We start from the raw sequence: 17,971 nt of genomic DNA, 5'->3' as shown, positions 1-17,971 counted from the left end.
CACGACATCTATAAATCTTGCATCTTTGCCATTTCCCAGCGAATTTCCCTCCCTGGTTTTCCATCCTTCTCCTTGCTGTGTGAAGCTGAAACCAATTACTTTAAAAGATCTGCTCGCCCAGATAAACCAAAAAAAAAAACTACTCTCGTTTCTCTGAAATGTCAAGGATAACCCTTCTTCTTTTCTTGACAAATGGTTGACCGTCGTTTTCTTCTGAAGGGTGTGAACTTTCTATTCCAATGGACCCCAATTCATCTACTCCGTTTTCTAGCCCATCAATTTTGTTGTGCTCCTCTGCTTCATGGAGAAAGAGCTCACATACATCCATTTATATTTCAATTTCGCGCCGCCCAAAATTTCCATCACCAGTAGCAGTCGACCCCGAGCATCATGACAAAAACGAGTTATATATGTATGTATTTCGTTTAAGCTGGGCTACGTGGGTGACACATGCACCCACAGAAAAAAGGGCGGAGCCAAGAGTGATGAATTTCCAAAAGAAAGAGATGCGGTATGCTTTGAGTTCTCTCCCTTCTCTCCCAGAATCTCAACCTGAAATGTTACTGATTTGTGACTGTTGTATAATGGTTTTAGTCAGAACTTTTCAAAATGAGTCTAGTATTAAACTGTGAGTTTTTCAGATGAAAAGTCCTGAAGACTGAAAAAAAACTGATAAGGGGACATAAATTTTGCCACAAATCAATTTTCGGTTTTCAGAAAACTGTGTTATCGCTGACAATTTCTTTCTGGAGGCATTTCTTTTTCTTTTTTTTTACAAAATGCCGGTACATCTATTTAACACGATTAAATTTTGTTGGTGAGCTTGCAAACTTTGTGGGCGTCATAGTGAGATTTTTTTTTGCTCAAGAATCCGGATAGAATCATCATTGGAATTAAATTTTTTTACAAAAAAATGTGTTGGAACCAGAATGTAGTTGGAATGAAAAGAGAGGTAGAAATTCGTCATTTTGTTGAAATCAGTAGTAGTAGGTGGATTGAAAAGAGAGGCTAAAGTTCTAGGTGAGACTAGGCAAATACACAGTGTTACAAAATAGAGAAAAAAGAAAAAATAGTGGAGACTGGCGTCATTTTTCATTTTTCAACAAGGTTCGTTGATCGAGCGGTTTCTTGTTTCTTGCAAAAAAGCCAAATGATTTTGTAAACTTAGAGTTGAACACATGCTCAGAATTGCCGATCAACAGAAAACGATGATGTTTGATTGTTCTCTTGTTTGCTATCAGTTTGAAATTTAAGATTTGAGATTTGGAGCTTCTAAACGTCTAGAATAGCAGGGCACCCATTTTTTAACTTTGGATCAGTTTTTCTCGGTTCCTGTCAAAGATGTAGAAAAATTGTTAACTAATAAATTGTCTATGATAATATGATAAGTTTTTGTCAGTTGACACATTTTTGATATCTTGAATAGGAATTGAGATAAGTGAACTCAACCTTGAGCCATTCTATTTCAGGTCTCCCGGATAGATCCTCAACCCTGCTAAGCCTGTAAGTTGAATAGACACTCTGAAAAAAGAAACCAGAATTTTGCCAGTAATTTTTTAGGAATTTAATACTGGGACCATCGTCTATCCCTAGTTTTAATTGACTACATTTACTTGGTGTATCTGATTTTTATGATCATTTTTTCATCCGATTCTCCGATTCATCCACTTTTTTGATTGCTCATCTAGTCACCTACCATCTGGTAATGATCTTAGTCGTAAATTCGGACGGCATGTGAAACTGATCCAATCTTTTTCCTCCTATTTTTTCCCATTGTGATTGCCGTACCCATCGAATCTCGGCCGCTTTTTTCTTCCTCTTCTTTTTTTTTCTTCATCATCTTCTCACACACAAAAAGGTCCCTCGCCTGGAAATGTGCACTTGTCGAGTAGTATCGGATGTCAGTTGTTGGCCCCTTCTTTTTCTCTGATTGTCTGTTCTCTTTTCATTTCACATACTCTTTCCACTTTGCCCCTTGCCACGGCCACAGAATGAGAGAGAGAGAAGGACCTCGATGGCAGCCATATTTCTCAGAGAGAAAGACGTCTCGGATGTCAATTCATTTTCAGACTTGCTTTCATTTCCTAGTTTAAAAAAATTTTGTTTTTGATTTTTTGGTTGCTTGGTTTGAGTAGCTTGTAAGAAGTTAGCTTTTCAGTGGTCTTTGTAATCTTCAACCATTTCTGATGCTTAACAACATTAGATTCCGAGAAATCGCTCTCAAATCGAACTTTCGAATACAAAATAGTTTTCTCCCGATGTATTTTTTAATGCTTCTCCACCACTAATGTCCCTTTTTTACCTTCTTAAAATGCAAAGTTTGCACTGCTGTGGTGGCAACCTTCTCCTCCTCGCCGCCCCAATTCTTTTTTAAAAAGCAAATACGACAGGACAGACGGGGCCCGAATTCGAAACTGTCAATGAAAAGTTTTTGGCGCGTTTTGGGGTTGCAGGCGGCTCGGGGCAAACTTTCAACTCTCCGTTAACTTTTGTACAAAAGTTTGCTTTCGAGGTTAAAGAAACAATATACTCAATTTAGATTTTTATCTGATTGATTAGAAGAATTTTTAGTAACTGCGTTTTGAGAACAAATGACTTAAATACAGAAAAGTGGATGCACTTCTGCTATTCTACTAAAATTATGAACTGCAAAATTTAATGCATTCTTTGCGCTCATTTTGCTCGTCATCTCTTCCTCTTTCTTCGCCTTTTTTCTCTTGAAGACGTCGTTGGGCTTTTCCTCTCAAGGAAGGGAATAGCCTCTCCTTTTTTTTCTTTCTCAGTCTTCTTCTCTTTTCTCATACATACAATTGGACCAATTCCAAATCCCATTGAATTGTGTGTGTGGGAGCGCTTTTCTCGTCGTCGTCGAAGCGAAGGGACTCTGCGACGGAGAGCACAAGGAGAAGCGACGACGACGTCTTTTTTGGAGCAAGGCCCCGTAAAAAGAGCGACTCTGTCTTCTCGTCTCGATTCGTTCCCTTTCCTTTTGCCTCCTCCAACTCCTCCAGTACACACATACATGCACACACAAATTCATTCAAGTCAGACTCGAGTTGTTGAGAAAGCGATCCCCGTCGTTTTTTTGGAGCAAGAGATGAAGAGACGCTGGGAGAAGAACTCTGCGCGACTAGTCATATATTTTTTCATAATCCTTCACACGTTAAAGCAGTCCCCTTCAGAGCATAAGCCCATGTACACCATATATAATATATAGATCGCTTTCGTTTTCCTTTTTCTCCTCCTTCTACGTCGTGTGGCCTAATAAGAAAAAATTGAGGAAAAACAACCGGTGTTCCCTTTCTTCCTTGTTCCCCTTTTTTTCGTTGCTGAAAAATTTCAAGCATTCGCTCTTTTCTGAAAACCTTTTCGATTTCTGTATAGAATTGACATAATTTCATTCCCCAGCAATTTTTCACAATTTCCTGATCCTATTACTCTAGCCATCATTGTTTTAAAATCTATTTTTAGTCCCAAATTGCGTTTCTGAAGTGCTGTGTTGAAGTCTAACGATTTCATTTAAAATTCTTGAAACTTCTGGAGATATCAGCTCAAAAGTCGTTCTGGACTACTAAAAGAAAGCCTAACCACTTTAGGATTCCCACATTCTTTACAGAATTTTGATGACGTCGGACTCTTTTTTTTCTTATCCGGCGACCCGTCACTTTTTTGCGTTTTTCACACGAAAACGACGTCGACGGCGTCTTCTTCTTCTTTCTCGCCTTCGTCTCGTCTTCTTCATCTTTTTTTGCCACTTGCAAACTAAACTTTTCGGGGGTCTCTTCTTTTTTGCGTCCGAAAGCTTCTAGACCCCGAGACGATATTTTGTCTTTTCTCCGTTTTTCTGTTATTGTCATGTCGGTTTTCTCAATTTATTTTTCAACAATACGAACGAACCGACACAAAAATTAAATATTCATTCGATTTTACGTTTTCTCTTGTTTCCAGATTCATCAACGATTGGGACAAAACCTGCATAAAAGAGTAGCTGGTTCAGAGAGGTAGAGAGACAAATAATTGTATGATGAACTCATTCTGATCAATTCTTTGAAAACAAGACAAGAGCCCAATAAGCGTCAGATGTGGGTTTTATTTCATAAATTTAAAACCTGAATATGGAAATGCTCCGAAAAAATCTTGATTGAATTGAAAAAGTACGGTGCGCTAGGGTGTTTGCGTACATTTGCGCACCGTACTCTCCTCTGAAATATGCAAATTTTCATAATTTTATGCATATTTTCCCCAAAATGTTTTATTTGTTATTTTAATTAGTTCAATTTTTCAGATCTGTGTGCAAATTTAACTACGCGGAAAAAGCTTCAACAGCTTCATTAGTCAATCAGGTAAGAGTTTATTCAAATATTGAAAGCCTAGTAAAAAACCATATCTCTTGTCGGAATTGAAGGTGTCATGTAGAAAAAAAACTATTAGGCTTTTTTTCATTTTTCTCTCACTTATTTTGCTGCCTGCGTCTCATTCTAGCCGGAAACACGCAGAAAAGAGCAAAAAAAAGAAGACGGGGAGAGTAAGCGGGGGAGACACGGACACTGAAAAAGATGAAGGAAAACGAGGAGAAGCTCCTCAAAAACAACAGCAGATGCCTTTCCTTCTCCGCCACTTGCCAGCCACATGCATGGAGAGCCTTTTCTTTTTTCGATAATTCCAAATGTCCATAGTGACATTACCAGTTTCATACGAAAATTTCAATTTCCACTTACACCTATTTTCGCCGTTTTGGAACTAAAAAAGGCAAAAAATTTTTCTGGAAGCCGCGTTATTTTCGACAAAAGAATCCAGCCAACCATATTCTAACTCGATATATGTCAGACCAGCCAGCCACAACAAACAAACACGTACAGTTCTTGTACTGAAACATGATAAAACCACAGATTCACAAACATGCTCTCTCTCTCCTTATTATCAGTGCTCTCTAGGATCCCACCGAACCAATGTTGTTATCAAACTATTGATCGATCTTTTTTATTGAAAGCATTGATGACAGAACCTCGTTGTTGTTTTTGCGCTGACTCTTTTCTGTTGTTCTGTTTTCTCTCTCGTTCTATTTTTTCGCGTTTACTCGCTATCGTCTTGTAGTTTTGCTGTAGGTTGACTCACTTATAAAAAATCCTGTGTGATCTCAAAAAAGTTTTATTTTCGAAAGTGTTCAAAACTGTAAAGCTGAAAAAATGTCACTATGATAGATACATTTGTCATTTCTCAACATGAGTCATCACATTTCCGTCGGAAAAGAAATCATCGAGGTTACCCACTAAAAATATTAGAATCATTGCATTTATATATGTTTTTTGGGAAATATTTGTTTTGTTTTTTCCCTCAAACTATTAATTTTTCAGCAAGATGCCCGACTATGGTGCATCACTGGAGGAGCTCCGCGCCCTTATGGAGTATAGGTGAGTTGTTTTTTTACTATTTTGTTTGGGAAGAAAAGTCTAATAACTCTAAGAATGAAATTCAAACCTCATTTTCATTTCAGGAGCGCCGAAGCCAAGGAAAAGATCGATACTGATTACGGTGGAACGGCGGGTCTATGTGAAAGGCTGAAAACTGATCCCAATAATGGTCTTCCCAATAACGAGGCAGAACTTGAAAAGAGGCGAAATGTATTTGGAGCAAACGAAATCCCACCACACCCTCCTAAATGTTTTTTACAATTAGTTTGGGAAGCTCTTCAGGTAAGATTTTGCCCTTAAAAATTGGAAGATCATTCCTAAAAAAACTATTGTCCTCAAAAACATTCTTTGAATCTCTGTTTTTGACCTGCTCAATATCCATATTGTGAAAAAATAACCATTTCGCATCTACGTTTTGTTCTTCCTCATTTTCCTTTCAAGCTGCCAAGAGCTTCTTCTTCTTCTAAAGAATGAATGCTCTCCCAAGAGCATTCTCTCTGCGTTTCCTGCATTCTCACACAAGTTTCGAAGCTCTTTTAGCACACGAAACTCCCGCAACATTTTCTCTATCTCATTCTTTTCCTTCTTCTGCTTTTTATGAGCAACACAAAGCGGTGCGCAAGTAAGGAAAAATGAAAAGAAAAAAGCAAAAGAGGGGAAATTATTGAATATGCATGAGTGGGTGGGTTTGCGGCGGTGAACTCACCGCCACCCCCAAAAGGACCTAGACGAGAAAAAATTTGGGGATTTTTTGTGGAGAAATCACCGGTTAACAACGATTTCAGGACGTCACACTGGTGATTTTGCTGGTTTCTGCTATTGTATCACTTGCCCTTTCGTTCTACAGGCCGCCGGGAGAAGATACTGGTTTGTTTTGAACTCCGAAAAGAGAATTCGAAAAACTGAACTGAAATTTCAGCTGGTTCTGATGACAGTGAACATGATGCCGGATGGATTGAAGGCGTGGCTATTCTCATATCGGTTATTGTTGTTGTCCTTGTTACCGCTCTCAATGATTACACCAAAGAACGTCAATTCCGCGGACTCCAGGCTAAAATCGAGACTGAACACCGATTCTTCGTCCTTCGTGGAGGTCAATCGATCCAAGTCGTTGTTAATGAATTGGTTGTTGGAGACATTGCTCAGATTAAATACGGAGACTTGATTCCTTCTGATGGAGTACTTATCCAGTCAAACGATCTTAAAATGGACGAATCTTCGCTCACCGGAGAATCCGATCAGATCAGGAAAAGTCCCGAGCACGACCCAATCATTTTGTCTGGAACGCACGTTATGGAAGGATCTGGAAAGGTTAGTAATTTTGTTTCAATATTACTCCAGCTATTCTTCTTTTGAAACTCATAGTAAAGTGTCTCGGTTGTTTTCGAAACCAAAGTTGAGTTAGTTAAGCCTGAAAATCTTCATCTATCCCATTGCAGATGTTGGTGACAGCTGTCGGAGTTAACTCACAAACTGGAATCATCATGACACTGCTCGGAGCTGCCAAGACTGTGGCTGAGGAAGAACGAAAGACTGCCAAGAGAGAGGGTATGGATTATGATACTCGGAAACAAAATCATTAATTTCCGTAGCTTTTTTTCTTCGGCTGTTTGTGTCTTCAAATAACTCAGCTCTCCGCATTTTCTCTCGCTCTCTTTCATCCACTTCTTGCCTTTTTTCATATTGAATCCCTCCTCACTTTCCCTACTCTCTAATCAGTTTACAGAACGACGTTCTCGATCGTCGGTCAAATCTCACCACCATCATCATCGTGAGCATCGTGATTCTCATCATCAGGCTCAAGCTCAAAATGGTAGTTTCCCCTCTCCTGCTATCACTACTTCTCTCTTCTGAATCGTCGTTGTTAGGTCTTCTTCGTGTCTATTCTGACTCTGCTCGTTCGTCAACATCGTCTCTTCTTCGTATTTGGTCGTCCTATCCTATTCTCACTTTCTTCTTCTGATTCTTTTCTCTTTTCACCCACACACTATTCACTCGAACACAAATGTAAACGTGGTTGGTTCTTACTGTATCGCCGTTTTCACCTCTTTCACTACAAACTGATCGTCTCTTCTCTTTATCTTTTTTGGTGCTTCAGATTCTCTTTTCCTTCCTCTCCTTTCTTCTATTCATAGTGGATGATTTCATGACGATGCTAATGGTGGTGTTTTGTGATTATTCGCCTGAGCTACCATTCTTTTCCCCAATTTTATACATTTCGGTGTCGTTTATCCCTGTTACCCCAAAAGTGAATATTATCAAGTGAATAGAAAAACGAAACCATACTCGTATCTATCACTTGGTTATATTTCTCTTTTGAATCACCGGAAATAATAGATCTTCTATTTCTCTCATAGAGGTTTGACCTTGTTTCAGGAGGCGATGGAGCATCTGGAGCTGAAGAAGGAACGGCACAAGCACTGCTCGGTGAGTATTGATGTCTGCTATGACCATCGCCGTACCAGAAAGAGATGGACTACAAAAAGTGATAAATGATATGAATTAGCTTTTAAAAACGTACGGAAAAGTATGAACGATATATACGGTAGATTGTCACAGTCAGTAGATGCTGGAATGGATGTTGTGCAACAAAAGCTGAGAGTTTAGTAGCTATGCATCCTAGGTCCACTGATCGCTGGCAATTTAATCCACCCGAATATTCCCGTTCCTACCATTTTTCGTTGTTTTTAGATCGCTATTCATTTTCACTTCTCTTTTTTAATACTCTGTTCATCTCTTCTGTGTTGCTAACATTCATTGGAATATCTTACTATGCAATGGCCATTTGATTATAATTAATACCGTTTACAGATTCAAAAGGCGAGGATGGTATGGCTAATGGAAAGGCTGTTGCTGCCGCTGAGGCTGATGGAAAGAAGGAGAGATCTGTGCTTCAAGCTAAACTCACTCGATTGGCTATTCAAATCGGATATGCTGGTAAGTTTAGTTGGAGGTTTTTGAAAATTAAATAGTGCAATTTTTCTAGGATCTTTCGTGGCTGGTTGCACCGTACTCATTCTCATCATTCGTTTCTGTATCTCTACATATGCTATTAATGGAAAATCCTTCTCCCTTGCCGACTTCCAACACTTCATCAACTTCCTCATCATTGGAGTAACAGTTTTGGTAGTAGCCGTTCCAGAAGGTCTTCCACTTGCTGTCACTCTATCTCTTGCTTACTCTGTCAAGAAGATGATGCTTGACAACAATTTGGTTCGTCATTTGGATGCTTGCGAAACCATGGGAAATGCCACATCTATTTGTTCTGACAAGACAGGAACTCTCACCACCAACCGAATGACAGTTGTTCAGTCGTACATCAACGAAGTGCATCACAAGGACACTCCAAAAATTGAAACTTTGGATCAAAACACCGCTAAACTCATGATGGACTGTATTTCGATTAACTCTTCCTATTCGTCCCAGGTCATTCCACCAAAGCAACTCGGAGAACAGGCTACTCAACTTGGAAACAAAACCGAATGTGGAATGCTCGGATTCGTTCTTGCTCTCGGAAAATCTTATCAAGAAATTCGTGATCGTCATCCAGAAGAAACCATTCCAAAGGTTTACACCTTCAATTCTGTCAGAAAAAGCATGTCTACCGTAGTCAATCTTCCGGACGGTGGATACCGTGTATTCAGCAAAGGAGCGTCTGAAATCGTTACTAAAAGATGCAAATACTTCCTCGGGAAGAATGGATCTCTCACCAAATTCAGCTCAAAAGATGCCGAAAACTTGGTCCGTGATGTTATCGAACCAATGGCTTCTGATGGTCTTCGTACAATCTGCGTAGCTTACAAGGATTACGTTCCAGCCGCCAAGAAGACCTCGGATAACCAAATTGCCTATTCATCTGAACCAGATTGGGAGAATGAGGAATCTATTGTTGGAGATATGACCGCTATTGCTATTCTCGGAATTCAAGATCCAGTACGTCCAGAAGTACCAGCCGCTATCACTCGTTGCCAGGAAGCTGGAATCACTGTCAGAATGGTCACAGGAGACAACATCAATACGGCTAGATCTATTGCCACTGCTTGTGGAATTTTGAAACCAGGAGAAGACTTCATTGCTTTGGAAGGAAAGGAATTCAATGCTAGAATTCGTGACGAGAACGGAGAAGTTTCACAGGAGAAGCTTGACCTGATCTGGCCAAAACTCCGTGTGTTGGCTCGTGCTCAACCATCCGATAAGTACACTTTGGTCAAAGGAATCATTGACTCTCGTGTTACCGATTCTAGAGAAGTCGTTGCTGTCACCGGAGACGGAACAAATGACGGACCAGCTCTCAAAAAGCCGATGTTGGATTTGCTATGGGAATTGCCGGAACTGATGTTGCTAAGGAAGCTTCTGATATTATTTTGACTGATGATAACTTCACTTCCATCGTGAAGGCTGTCATGTGGGGACGTAACGTATATGATTCGATCGCCAAATTCTTGCAATTCCAATTGACTGTCAACGTTGTCGCTGTCGTTGTCGCATTCGTCGGAGCTTGTGCCATCCAGGATACTCCTCTGAAAGCCGTACAGATGCTCTGGGTTAACTTGATCATGGACACTCTTGCCTCATTGGCTTTGGCTACTGAAATGCCAACTGAAGAGTTGCTCAAAAGAAAGCCATATGGACGTACTTCTCCACTCATCTCAAGAACGATGAGCAAGAATATTTTGGGACATGCTGTCTATCAACTCGTTGTCTTGTTCACTCTCATTTTCTATGGAGAGGTTTGCTTCAGCATTCCATCAGGAAGATGGGCTCCACTCCACTCTCCCCCATCCAAACATTTTACCATTGTCTTCAATACCTTCGTCATGATGACTCTCTTCAACGAAATCAATGCTAGAAAGATTCACGGAGAACGTAACATCTTCAAGGGTCTTTTCTCTAACCCAATCTACTATGTAATCTGGATTGCCACTATGATCTCACAAGTTGTTATCGTTCAATTCGGTGGTCGCTGGTTCAGTACTTCCGCTTTGAACACAACTGAATGGCTTTGGTGCTTGGCTTTCGGAGTTGGAACCCTCCTCTGGGGACAAGTAACACATTGTATTTTGATTCAGTTAATATTAATTCTAATTTTCAGATCGTCACTAGTATCCCAACTGGATCTCTTCCAGCTAACATGACAATTGGATCCGGAGAAGCCCCAACTAATGATCCATTGATGCCCGATTACGAAGATTCCGACACTCACGAGAAGAGATCCGGGCAAATACTTTGGGTTCGCGGATTGACTCGGCTTCAAACTCAGGTCAGTCTTCGAAACCTGCTACCCTTTCAGAACGAAAAACAAACTACAGACCGGGAAATTCAGACAAAAAATATCGAAAAAAGTTTTCCTCTTCTATTCAGTTGCTTCTCTCTTCAATTCTCTCAGCTTCAGTTTATTTCATTTAAAAAAACGGAAACAAAATTCAAATGTTAATAGAAAATAAACTGTGACATGAAAAAAACAACAAGAAAAGAAAAAAGGAAGAAGAAGTAATGTAGTTCTTCTCTCTTCTTTCTCCTTATTCGCATTTTGACAAGTTTTCTATATCTGAAAATTTTCAAACGAAAAATTGAGCAACACCCTCTCTCTATTAGAGCGAAACACCAGCGAAAGGCGGAAGAAAGATGAAAAAATAGCTGAGAAATTCTAGCATATTGAACAAAACAAAAAGAGTGTGATTGTGGTGTGTGGTTTTTCACACAATTAAGATATGGCATGAACATTTATAACTACTTTTTAAAAAGAGAAAATTATGATGATGATGATGACCTACATTGCCCTTATCTATACTTTGGTTTTCCCTTACGCATTCCTTCTTATTTTTATTTTTATACATCACAAGTTCGAGAAAAAGTGGTTTTTTTCAAACCTGAAATTCTAAATTTCAAGTCGAATCACTACCGGAAAAAGTATGAATCGTGTTACCCACAAGTAGACATTTGCAACAGAAAACCCTATGTTGTGTGGTGTCTTCCTTCTCCTCCTCTTCCTTCTCAGAGAGTTTCTGAAAATCGACTGAAACCCTATCCACAAATATGTCAACGACCACCAACTCTCACCATCGAAAAATGGATTTCCTTTGTGTTGTGCAGGTAAAATTGTTCCGAAAAAGAAGAGAGCAACACCGGTACATTTTCTCCCTATTGTTTTGTTTTTGTGTGGTTATTATTTACCTTTCATTTTGTCAATGAGAGGGGAATTTTACTCTTTTTTGCAATGATATAGTTGTTGTCGAGCAAAACAGAAAGGAACCTAAAAAACCCGAGTCTATTATGAAAATTGAGAAACGCGAAATTTAAGAAAAAAAATCATGTGTGTCAGTCTTTTTCCTCACTCCTCCCTTGAACTTTTTGGAATTTTGAAAGCAGTGAAAATGAGCAACATTCAACCACCACCCTTCTGTTTTTACCCCTATCTCCCGGTGTTTCCTAACCGCTGAAATTATTTCAAATCGATAAGAAATGTTTTGAAATTGCTAGGGCTTTGATTAGACTAAATTACACGTTTCCTTTTTTTCTTTTGCGAACCTTTTGAATTGCGTTGAGCATGAATTGATTTTCTAACTCGGAGTCTCGGAGCCAACTACCTGGATTTTTTCAACATTCGGATCACATTCGTTGGATTGTTCTGCTGTCTGATCTCACCAACTAACTTTACAAGATGTATGATGCACCGAATGAGTCCTGTGTATATCGAATACTGCGGAACGGCGAAAATAACACTTGCTTCTATTTAAAACTGCTATATACATCGTATACTGTCTGCGTTTCCTCTTTTCGAAATAATTTTATTTGAGTGAGAAAATTCTTCATATTTTTCTCTGGAAATTTTCCTTGACGACCATATTTTCCTTCGTTCCCTTCCGCTGGTCATTACACCCCCACATAATGCCAACAATAATAATACTAACACGGTTTTCCGCTGCTCGTCTGGGAGTGTGTTGCTCATATTTCGCTGGAAATTTTCTAGTTGAAACTTTGATAAAATCCTTCTTCTGGAGGAGAAATGTAAATAGGGAGGAGGAGGAGGAGGAGGAGGAAGAGGTTCCATGTGACATTAATTCTTCGTTTTTTCTTTTTTGTATCGTTTTTTTCATTGTTCGCATTGTTTTATTCATTTGACCGATTATATTTTTTCTCAAACCAAAATTTTCAGTTGCGAGTTGTCAAAGCGTTCCGCTCTTCTCTGGAAGAATTCGACGAACGTCGTTCGATTGCATCCACTCATTCCGTTCAGTCGATGCGTGGCGGATTCTGGGGAGGAGGAAGACACACGACGACAGCAGCGTCTCCTGATCCAGCCGGTGCTCGGAATGCAATGGCTGCGATCTCTCTTAGACAATCTCCACAACCCTATCCCTATTATCATCACCAACAGCCAAGAACGCCATCACCACAACCACACATTGTTGTGGAAAATGGAAATGCTGGGGGAAATGGAGCACCTGCAGGATCGCAAAAACAAGAATCCAACGGGAAGACGGAGAAAGTTCCGTTGGTGCAACAATGGTCTCCTGATACAAATTCCTCATATACTCAAACGCAGCGAAGTATCAACAAGAGCATGTCTCTTGATACTCCGGTTTCTGTAGCCCACGTGTAATTTTTTGATTCAATTGTTGTTAAAAGGAGAGCTATTCTAGGGATTTAGTCCTCGTAAGCTATCATAAATCTCTAAAATGTCTCTCTTGCTCTATCCAACCCTATCTCTCGATCCCCGTCTTTTCAGTTACTGTAGTGATTTTCGTGTATGTCTTCTTGAGCTCTTTAATTAAATTGGAATACTTTCTAACTCACTGATAGACCTGATTTTTTATTTGTTTTCCTCTTTTCATTTTTACCTTTTCGTTGAGTAATATTTAATTTTAAATGTTTTACTGGTAGAACACCCCCTCCCCCACTGCAAGAAAAATTGTAGTTATTCTGAAATCAGTCAATACTTTGTGCAATTTTTCATCACTTTCAAAACTGGCTGTAACGGTCTCGGTAGCCTCACCAGTTGTTGCCAAGTGTCTCTTAAATCATAGACACGACTTCTTTTTTTCTAAACTTAAACTGCTCATCACCTCCTTCCTCCTTTCTTCACATCTTTCAGATTTATATGGTTTTTTCTTTGACAAATTTTGTTTTATTTTTCGAAATTCTTCTTGCTGAACTCTTGTTCTTCCCTGTTTCTCTTTTAAACACCCACCCTCCATGTTTCAGTTACTGAACAACGGACTTTATAGTTTTTCTCACTTTATCTTATTTTTTGAAATTTTTAGACTTCTATAATTCAATGTGGTTTGAAAATAAAAATACTACAACTCAATACAGTCTATATCGTGTTATCAGCATGTATTTTTTAGCAAATTCCACACCACAATGAACACATCTCTCCTGATTTCGCTTTCCCAGTATTTTTCATCTTTCCTCTACCTGCACGACAATCATCGTGTTAACGTGCTCAAGTGTGAAAGTTGAGCACAGAATGAACAAAAATAGAGTCTCCCGTCTGAAAATAGTTCTTAAATGTTCTGCCCCATGGGAACATCGTCTAAAGTTTACAGGTTATTGGCGGAGAGCGCTCGGATCATCTGATCCCGGTGCCGTTGAGCAGTGCACCGACTGATCAAGCAGTAAGAATCATCCTCTTGATATTATCGATAGCTAATCGATATTATCAGCACCCCCGCATAATCGTACTTCCCCCGTTTCTCCCCTGATCTTTTCATTAACTTTTGATTGACGAATTCTGACTGACACAATAATCAGAGAATGACTTTTTTTGAACGAAGAATGATGAGAGAGACCCCTCCTTTTAGATGTCGTGTTGTGACTTTGTAATGATGATCGTTCACATTTGTGCATTGTTTTTCCTCGTTATTAGTCGTCGTTGTGCAAGCTTTTGTGATGAGAAATTAGTAGAGATACATTTATAGTTTAGGGATTAATAGGATGTAAATATGTATATTTTAAATTTTAGTTAAATATTAAAATTCCGATTTGGCTGGAAATTTTATTAGTTACTGTTTCAATTAATTATTTTTTAGAGTTTTAGACTTTTGAGATGGAGATTGAGATACAGTAACGGTCAAAAATATATTGAAAAAAGTGGATTTCAGTTGATTTTTTTTGGCTATTTTGACCATTTCGAGGAGTATATCTCATTGACCGGTACTGTATGTTTCAACGGTCTTATTTTTAGGACTAATAGAAGTTTCACAATCCCCTTATTGACCTTCTTCTAATTTGTTCTTTTCCAACTTTCGAACTAACGGTCACCCTTTCTTCTTCAGTATTAAACATTGGTTTACTGATTCTAAACTCTAGAATTGACATCACACAGTTTGAGTTTTTCTGAGTAATCCCACCTTCTCCTAATTTCAATTTCACACCACAATTGCTCATCTATCTGAGTTCTAGTGTGATTCTAATTTTTTCGAAATTTTGGAACTTTAACTCTTTATCAAATTTTTTATAATTAAAAGAAAACCATTTCTATAAGAACAGTCAAAATTGAATTACTAAACGATAACAAATGTATCGTATCAAATTTTTCGATTCCTGTCAGTTTAGCTAAAAACACGAACACTAGATTTGGTTTTCTTCAAACTTCTAATTAATCGGTTTACTTAGTCAATTTCCACATGAATACACTTGTGTCGCTGATGAATCTGCTCTCAGTTTTCTGTTCTAATTGGTGTTCTGCTCACTCTTTCTATCACAACCAATGTGTGATTCGCTTCTTTTGCTTGTCAAATAATCTTTTCTGTTCCAGATTCGTGTCGTGAAAGCATTCCAAGCTGGACTCGATCGTCGGGAGCCCAGTTTGACCGGACAGTCGGCCGCTCGACTGCGTGAAATCAGTCGGCAATTGCGACTTCAAGTTGATTCCGAAAATCGGGGTAGGTTTTGTTTTTAGAGATATATTTTTTTAAAGGCTACTGGTCCAGGATTCAAGGGTACATCGAAAAAGGGTTCATTGGTTCAAATGGCACATGGGATCTTAGGTATAGGGTGTTTAAGCCTAAGTCTATAACTTTGAGGAAAAAGCGAAATAGTCTGTGAAAAAAGAGTTTGTTTTTTTTTCGTCCTCCCACATGTACCATAAAATCTCAGAGGAGGCCCATGGGCTTCTGTTTTTCAACCTTCCTTCTTGGGGTCAACTAATTTTAGAGAACACTCTCAAATTAGAAGCCTTTCAATATTTCACTGAACTGGAATAGCTATAAAACGACAAGAATTGACGGAAATTACTTGAAAAATAAACAAAAAAAAAGTATGTCTGCACTAGCCGAAAAGAAAAATGCACATCCAGGGTGGGCTTCTATTAGAGGAAATACGGTATTCAATTTCTCATGTTTCATATTTCAGCACGGTCCACATCTCGCGGAAATATCAAGGAGACAAATAACCTCTAGACTCGTTGTTTGTAATGATTTCCAATTAGAATTCTATTCTGTTTCTTTTTTTACTTTAATAATCCCTCCAAAACTTTGAAACTACTGTATCCTTTCTTATATTTTTATCAAAGCGTTCTCTTGTTTATTTACCCAACCTCCTACGAACTATGCAATTTTTGTGTTTTCAGATGTCTGTGTGTTCTTTCAGAAGTTCTCCCCTTTTTTCATTTTTTTTATTTTCACTACCCCATTTAATGTGAACTTTTGTTCCGGTGTAAAGATGAGCACACAACCTAATTCTCTTTTTTTACATTGCCCTCTTTTTGTCTAGCATAATACCCCCACTCAATTCGAATCTGAAAATAGGCATAATTTCTCATCATCCCTTTCTTCTTCATCGCCTAATTATTTCCCAGTATTTTCAGCTTTCATCTCTTCTTCTTCTCTTTCTTTCCCCTTTTTACTTCGAGTAGTGTTTTTTTTTATCGGGGGATTTCCCATGGAAAATTCATCCCCAGCTCTGTTCGTTGCGCTTCTTTACTTTCTCACTAACAAATTTCGGCATTTTTTCATTGAACTGCTCTTTTTTTCTTCTGATTTTTTTCTTTTTTTCCCTCCTGACCCTTCTTATCAAACTGTTGTTTCTTTTTCTTTTCTCAATGACCCGCTGAGAATAAACATAAAAACCCTTGCCAAGAAACGAAAGAACTGAAATTACAGAAAATTGGACACCGCATAGTAATCCACTAATCAATCAATTCATTGTACAATTTGTAAGTAAAAAAATTAAAGAAGTTCTCATTGAATAACGCAAATCTTATTTCTTCTTTTTCTTCTTACTGTCTGGAGCTTCTGACTTCTCTGGAGGCAGTGATTTGACGTTTCTAAAGAATACATTTCATAGCCAAAACGAGAATTCCGAGTCTTACGCAAGAGTGTCTTCCTGCACACTTCCAGTTTTTTCAACAGGAGTTCGAGCCGGTGGAGTTCTGGAATATAAAAAAGAAATACATTTTAAAAACATTTTCTTACTGAGAAGTAGGCGGAGCCTGTTTACTCGATTCATCGTTAACTGGAGAAGATACGGGTGGAGTAACACTTTTGGGTACCAGATCAGCCTGGAATATAAACTTAAAATTAATGGAAATAATTTTTTAAAAGTACTTTTCCATCAGTCTCAAATTTCTTTTTTGATGAACAATTGATGAGAGGAAATAGAAATAGAAAAGACGATCCGAATAAGACAATCTGAAATCGAACAACATGAAAAATTATGTGAAAAGGGAACCTACTCTTTCCAATAGAAACGCAATTGAAAGCATTTCCGAATGTTCTTATCCTCTAGCACCGTTCAAAATACATTTTCTGAATGAGCTTGCCTTTTGTCACCCCTTATCTAATCTTGATTCCAAAAAAGGTACTAGAAGTACGGTCACACGTGTTGGTTGGAAAAATTCAGATCAAGAACAAACTGACCAAGAGAATAAAGTTCCGAATTTTAGAACTTCCGATTTTCTCAGAATCTTCATTCAGAAATTTTCAAATTTTCGATTTCCTGGATCTTTGAAAAAAGTTCGGAAAGTCAGAAATCCTGAAATCCTGAAGTTCGGGAATTGAATATTCGGAAAATAAGAAATTCGTTATTCGGAAAAGCTAGATTTTGTGATTCAGAAGCTCAAACTTTTGTGATATTTAGAACGCTGAATTTCAAAAAATAACTAAATATAAATTCTGGAATTTTAAAGTATTCGAATCGCTGAAAGTTTGGATGTAATGGAGTGCAAACTTCTCAAATTCCGAAATTCTGGATTTTCAAATTTCTGAAAATTGGAATTTCTAGATTCCAAAATTAAAAAAAAACTCAAATTACAAAAGTTTAAAAAAAGAACTTCTGTGTGTTTAAATTAAAATTTTCGTACTACCAATTTTTTGAATTCACCAATCTTTGAACTTCCAAATGTCTTATTTTTTCGAATTTCCAGATTTCCTTTTTCTGAGGCCGTATGCAAGAAAGAGGAAAACCATTTTCCGGTGTTTGGAAAATGTTTTTCTGATAGGTTGGAGGGAATTTTCACAATGCTTATATTCACTTTTAGTCATTTTTCAGCCCAGAATTCATTTCAAAATGGAAAAAAAATCTGTTAAAGCTCCCAGAAAACGGGTACCGAGCTCGAA

The 17,971-nt window shown here is 38.3% G+C and overlaps 3 protein-coding genes across 3 annotated transcripts; 2 read left to right on the top strand and 1 right to left on the bottom strand.

Annotated features, from left to right (window-relative positions):
- Positions 1–239: 239 nt before the first annotated feature.
- Positions 240–736, top strand: CBG26389 (the record flags this gene model as incomplete). The annotated part of the gene is made up of 2 exons (XM_045235718.1): positions 240–613; positions 718–736. The coding sequence occupies 2 exons, from the start codon at positions 240–242 to the stop codon at positions 734–736; spliced, it is 393 nt and encodes a 130-aa protein (XP_045098199.1).
- A 4,622-nt stretch (positions 737–5,358) lies between these two features.
- On the top strand, positions 5,359–15,814 carry Cbr-mca-3 (the record flags this gene model as incomplete). The annotated part of the gene is given in 13 exon segments (XM_002633643.1): positions 5,359–5,411; positions 5,495–5,693; positions 6,197–6,278; positions 6,331–6,722; positions 6,851–6,959; positions 7,788–7,838; positions 8,223–8,348; positions 8,398–9,710; positions 9,713–10,456; positions 10,504–10,671; positions 13,961–14,029; positions 15,172–15,298; positions 15,768–15,814. Coding segments are annotated over 13 exon segments (3,480 nt in total).
- Positions 15,815–16,613: 799 nt separating this feature from the next.
- CBG03370 lies at positions 16,614–17,118 on the bottom strand (the record flags this gene model as incomplete). The annotated part of the gene is made up of 5 exons (XM_002633642.1): positions 16,614–16,680; positions 16,726–16,785; positions 16,829–16,914; positions 16,961–17,044; positions 17,089–17,118. 5 exons carry the CDS (start codon positions 17,116–17,118, stop codon positions 16,614–16,616), a joined length of 327 nt encoding a protein of 108 aa, XP_002633688.1.
- Between the last annotated feature and the right edge of the window lie 853 nt (positions 17,119–17,971).

This window comes from Caenorhabditis briggsae (genome assembly GCF_000004555.2).
Source record: "Caenorhabditis briggsae complete genome, chrIV, whole genome shotgun sequence".
Classification (NCBI taxonomy): domain Eukaryota; kingdom Metazoa; phylum Nematoda; class Chromadorea; order Rhabditida; family Rhabditidae; genus Caenorhabditis; species Caenorhabditis briggsae.
Note: the sequence above shows the minus strand (reverse complement) of the source record. Positions and strands in the feature narration are given on the sequence as shown.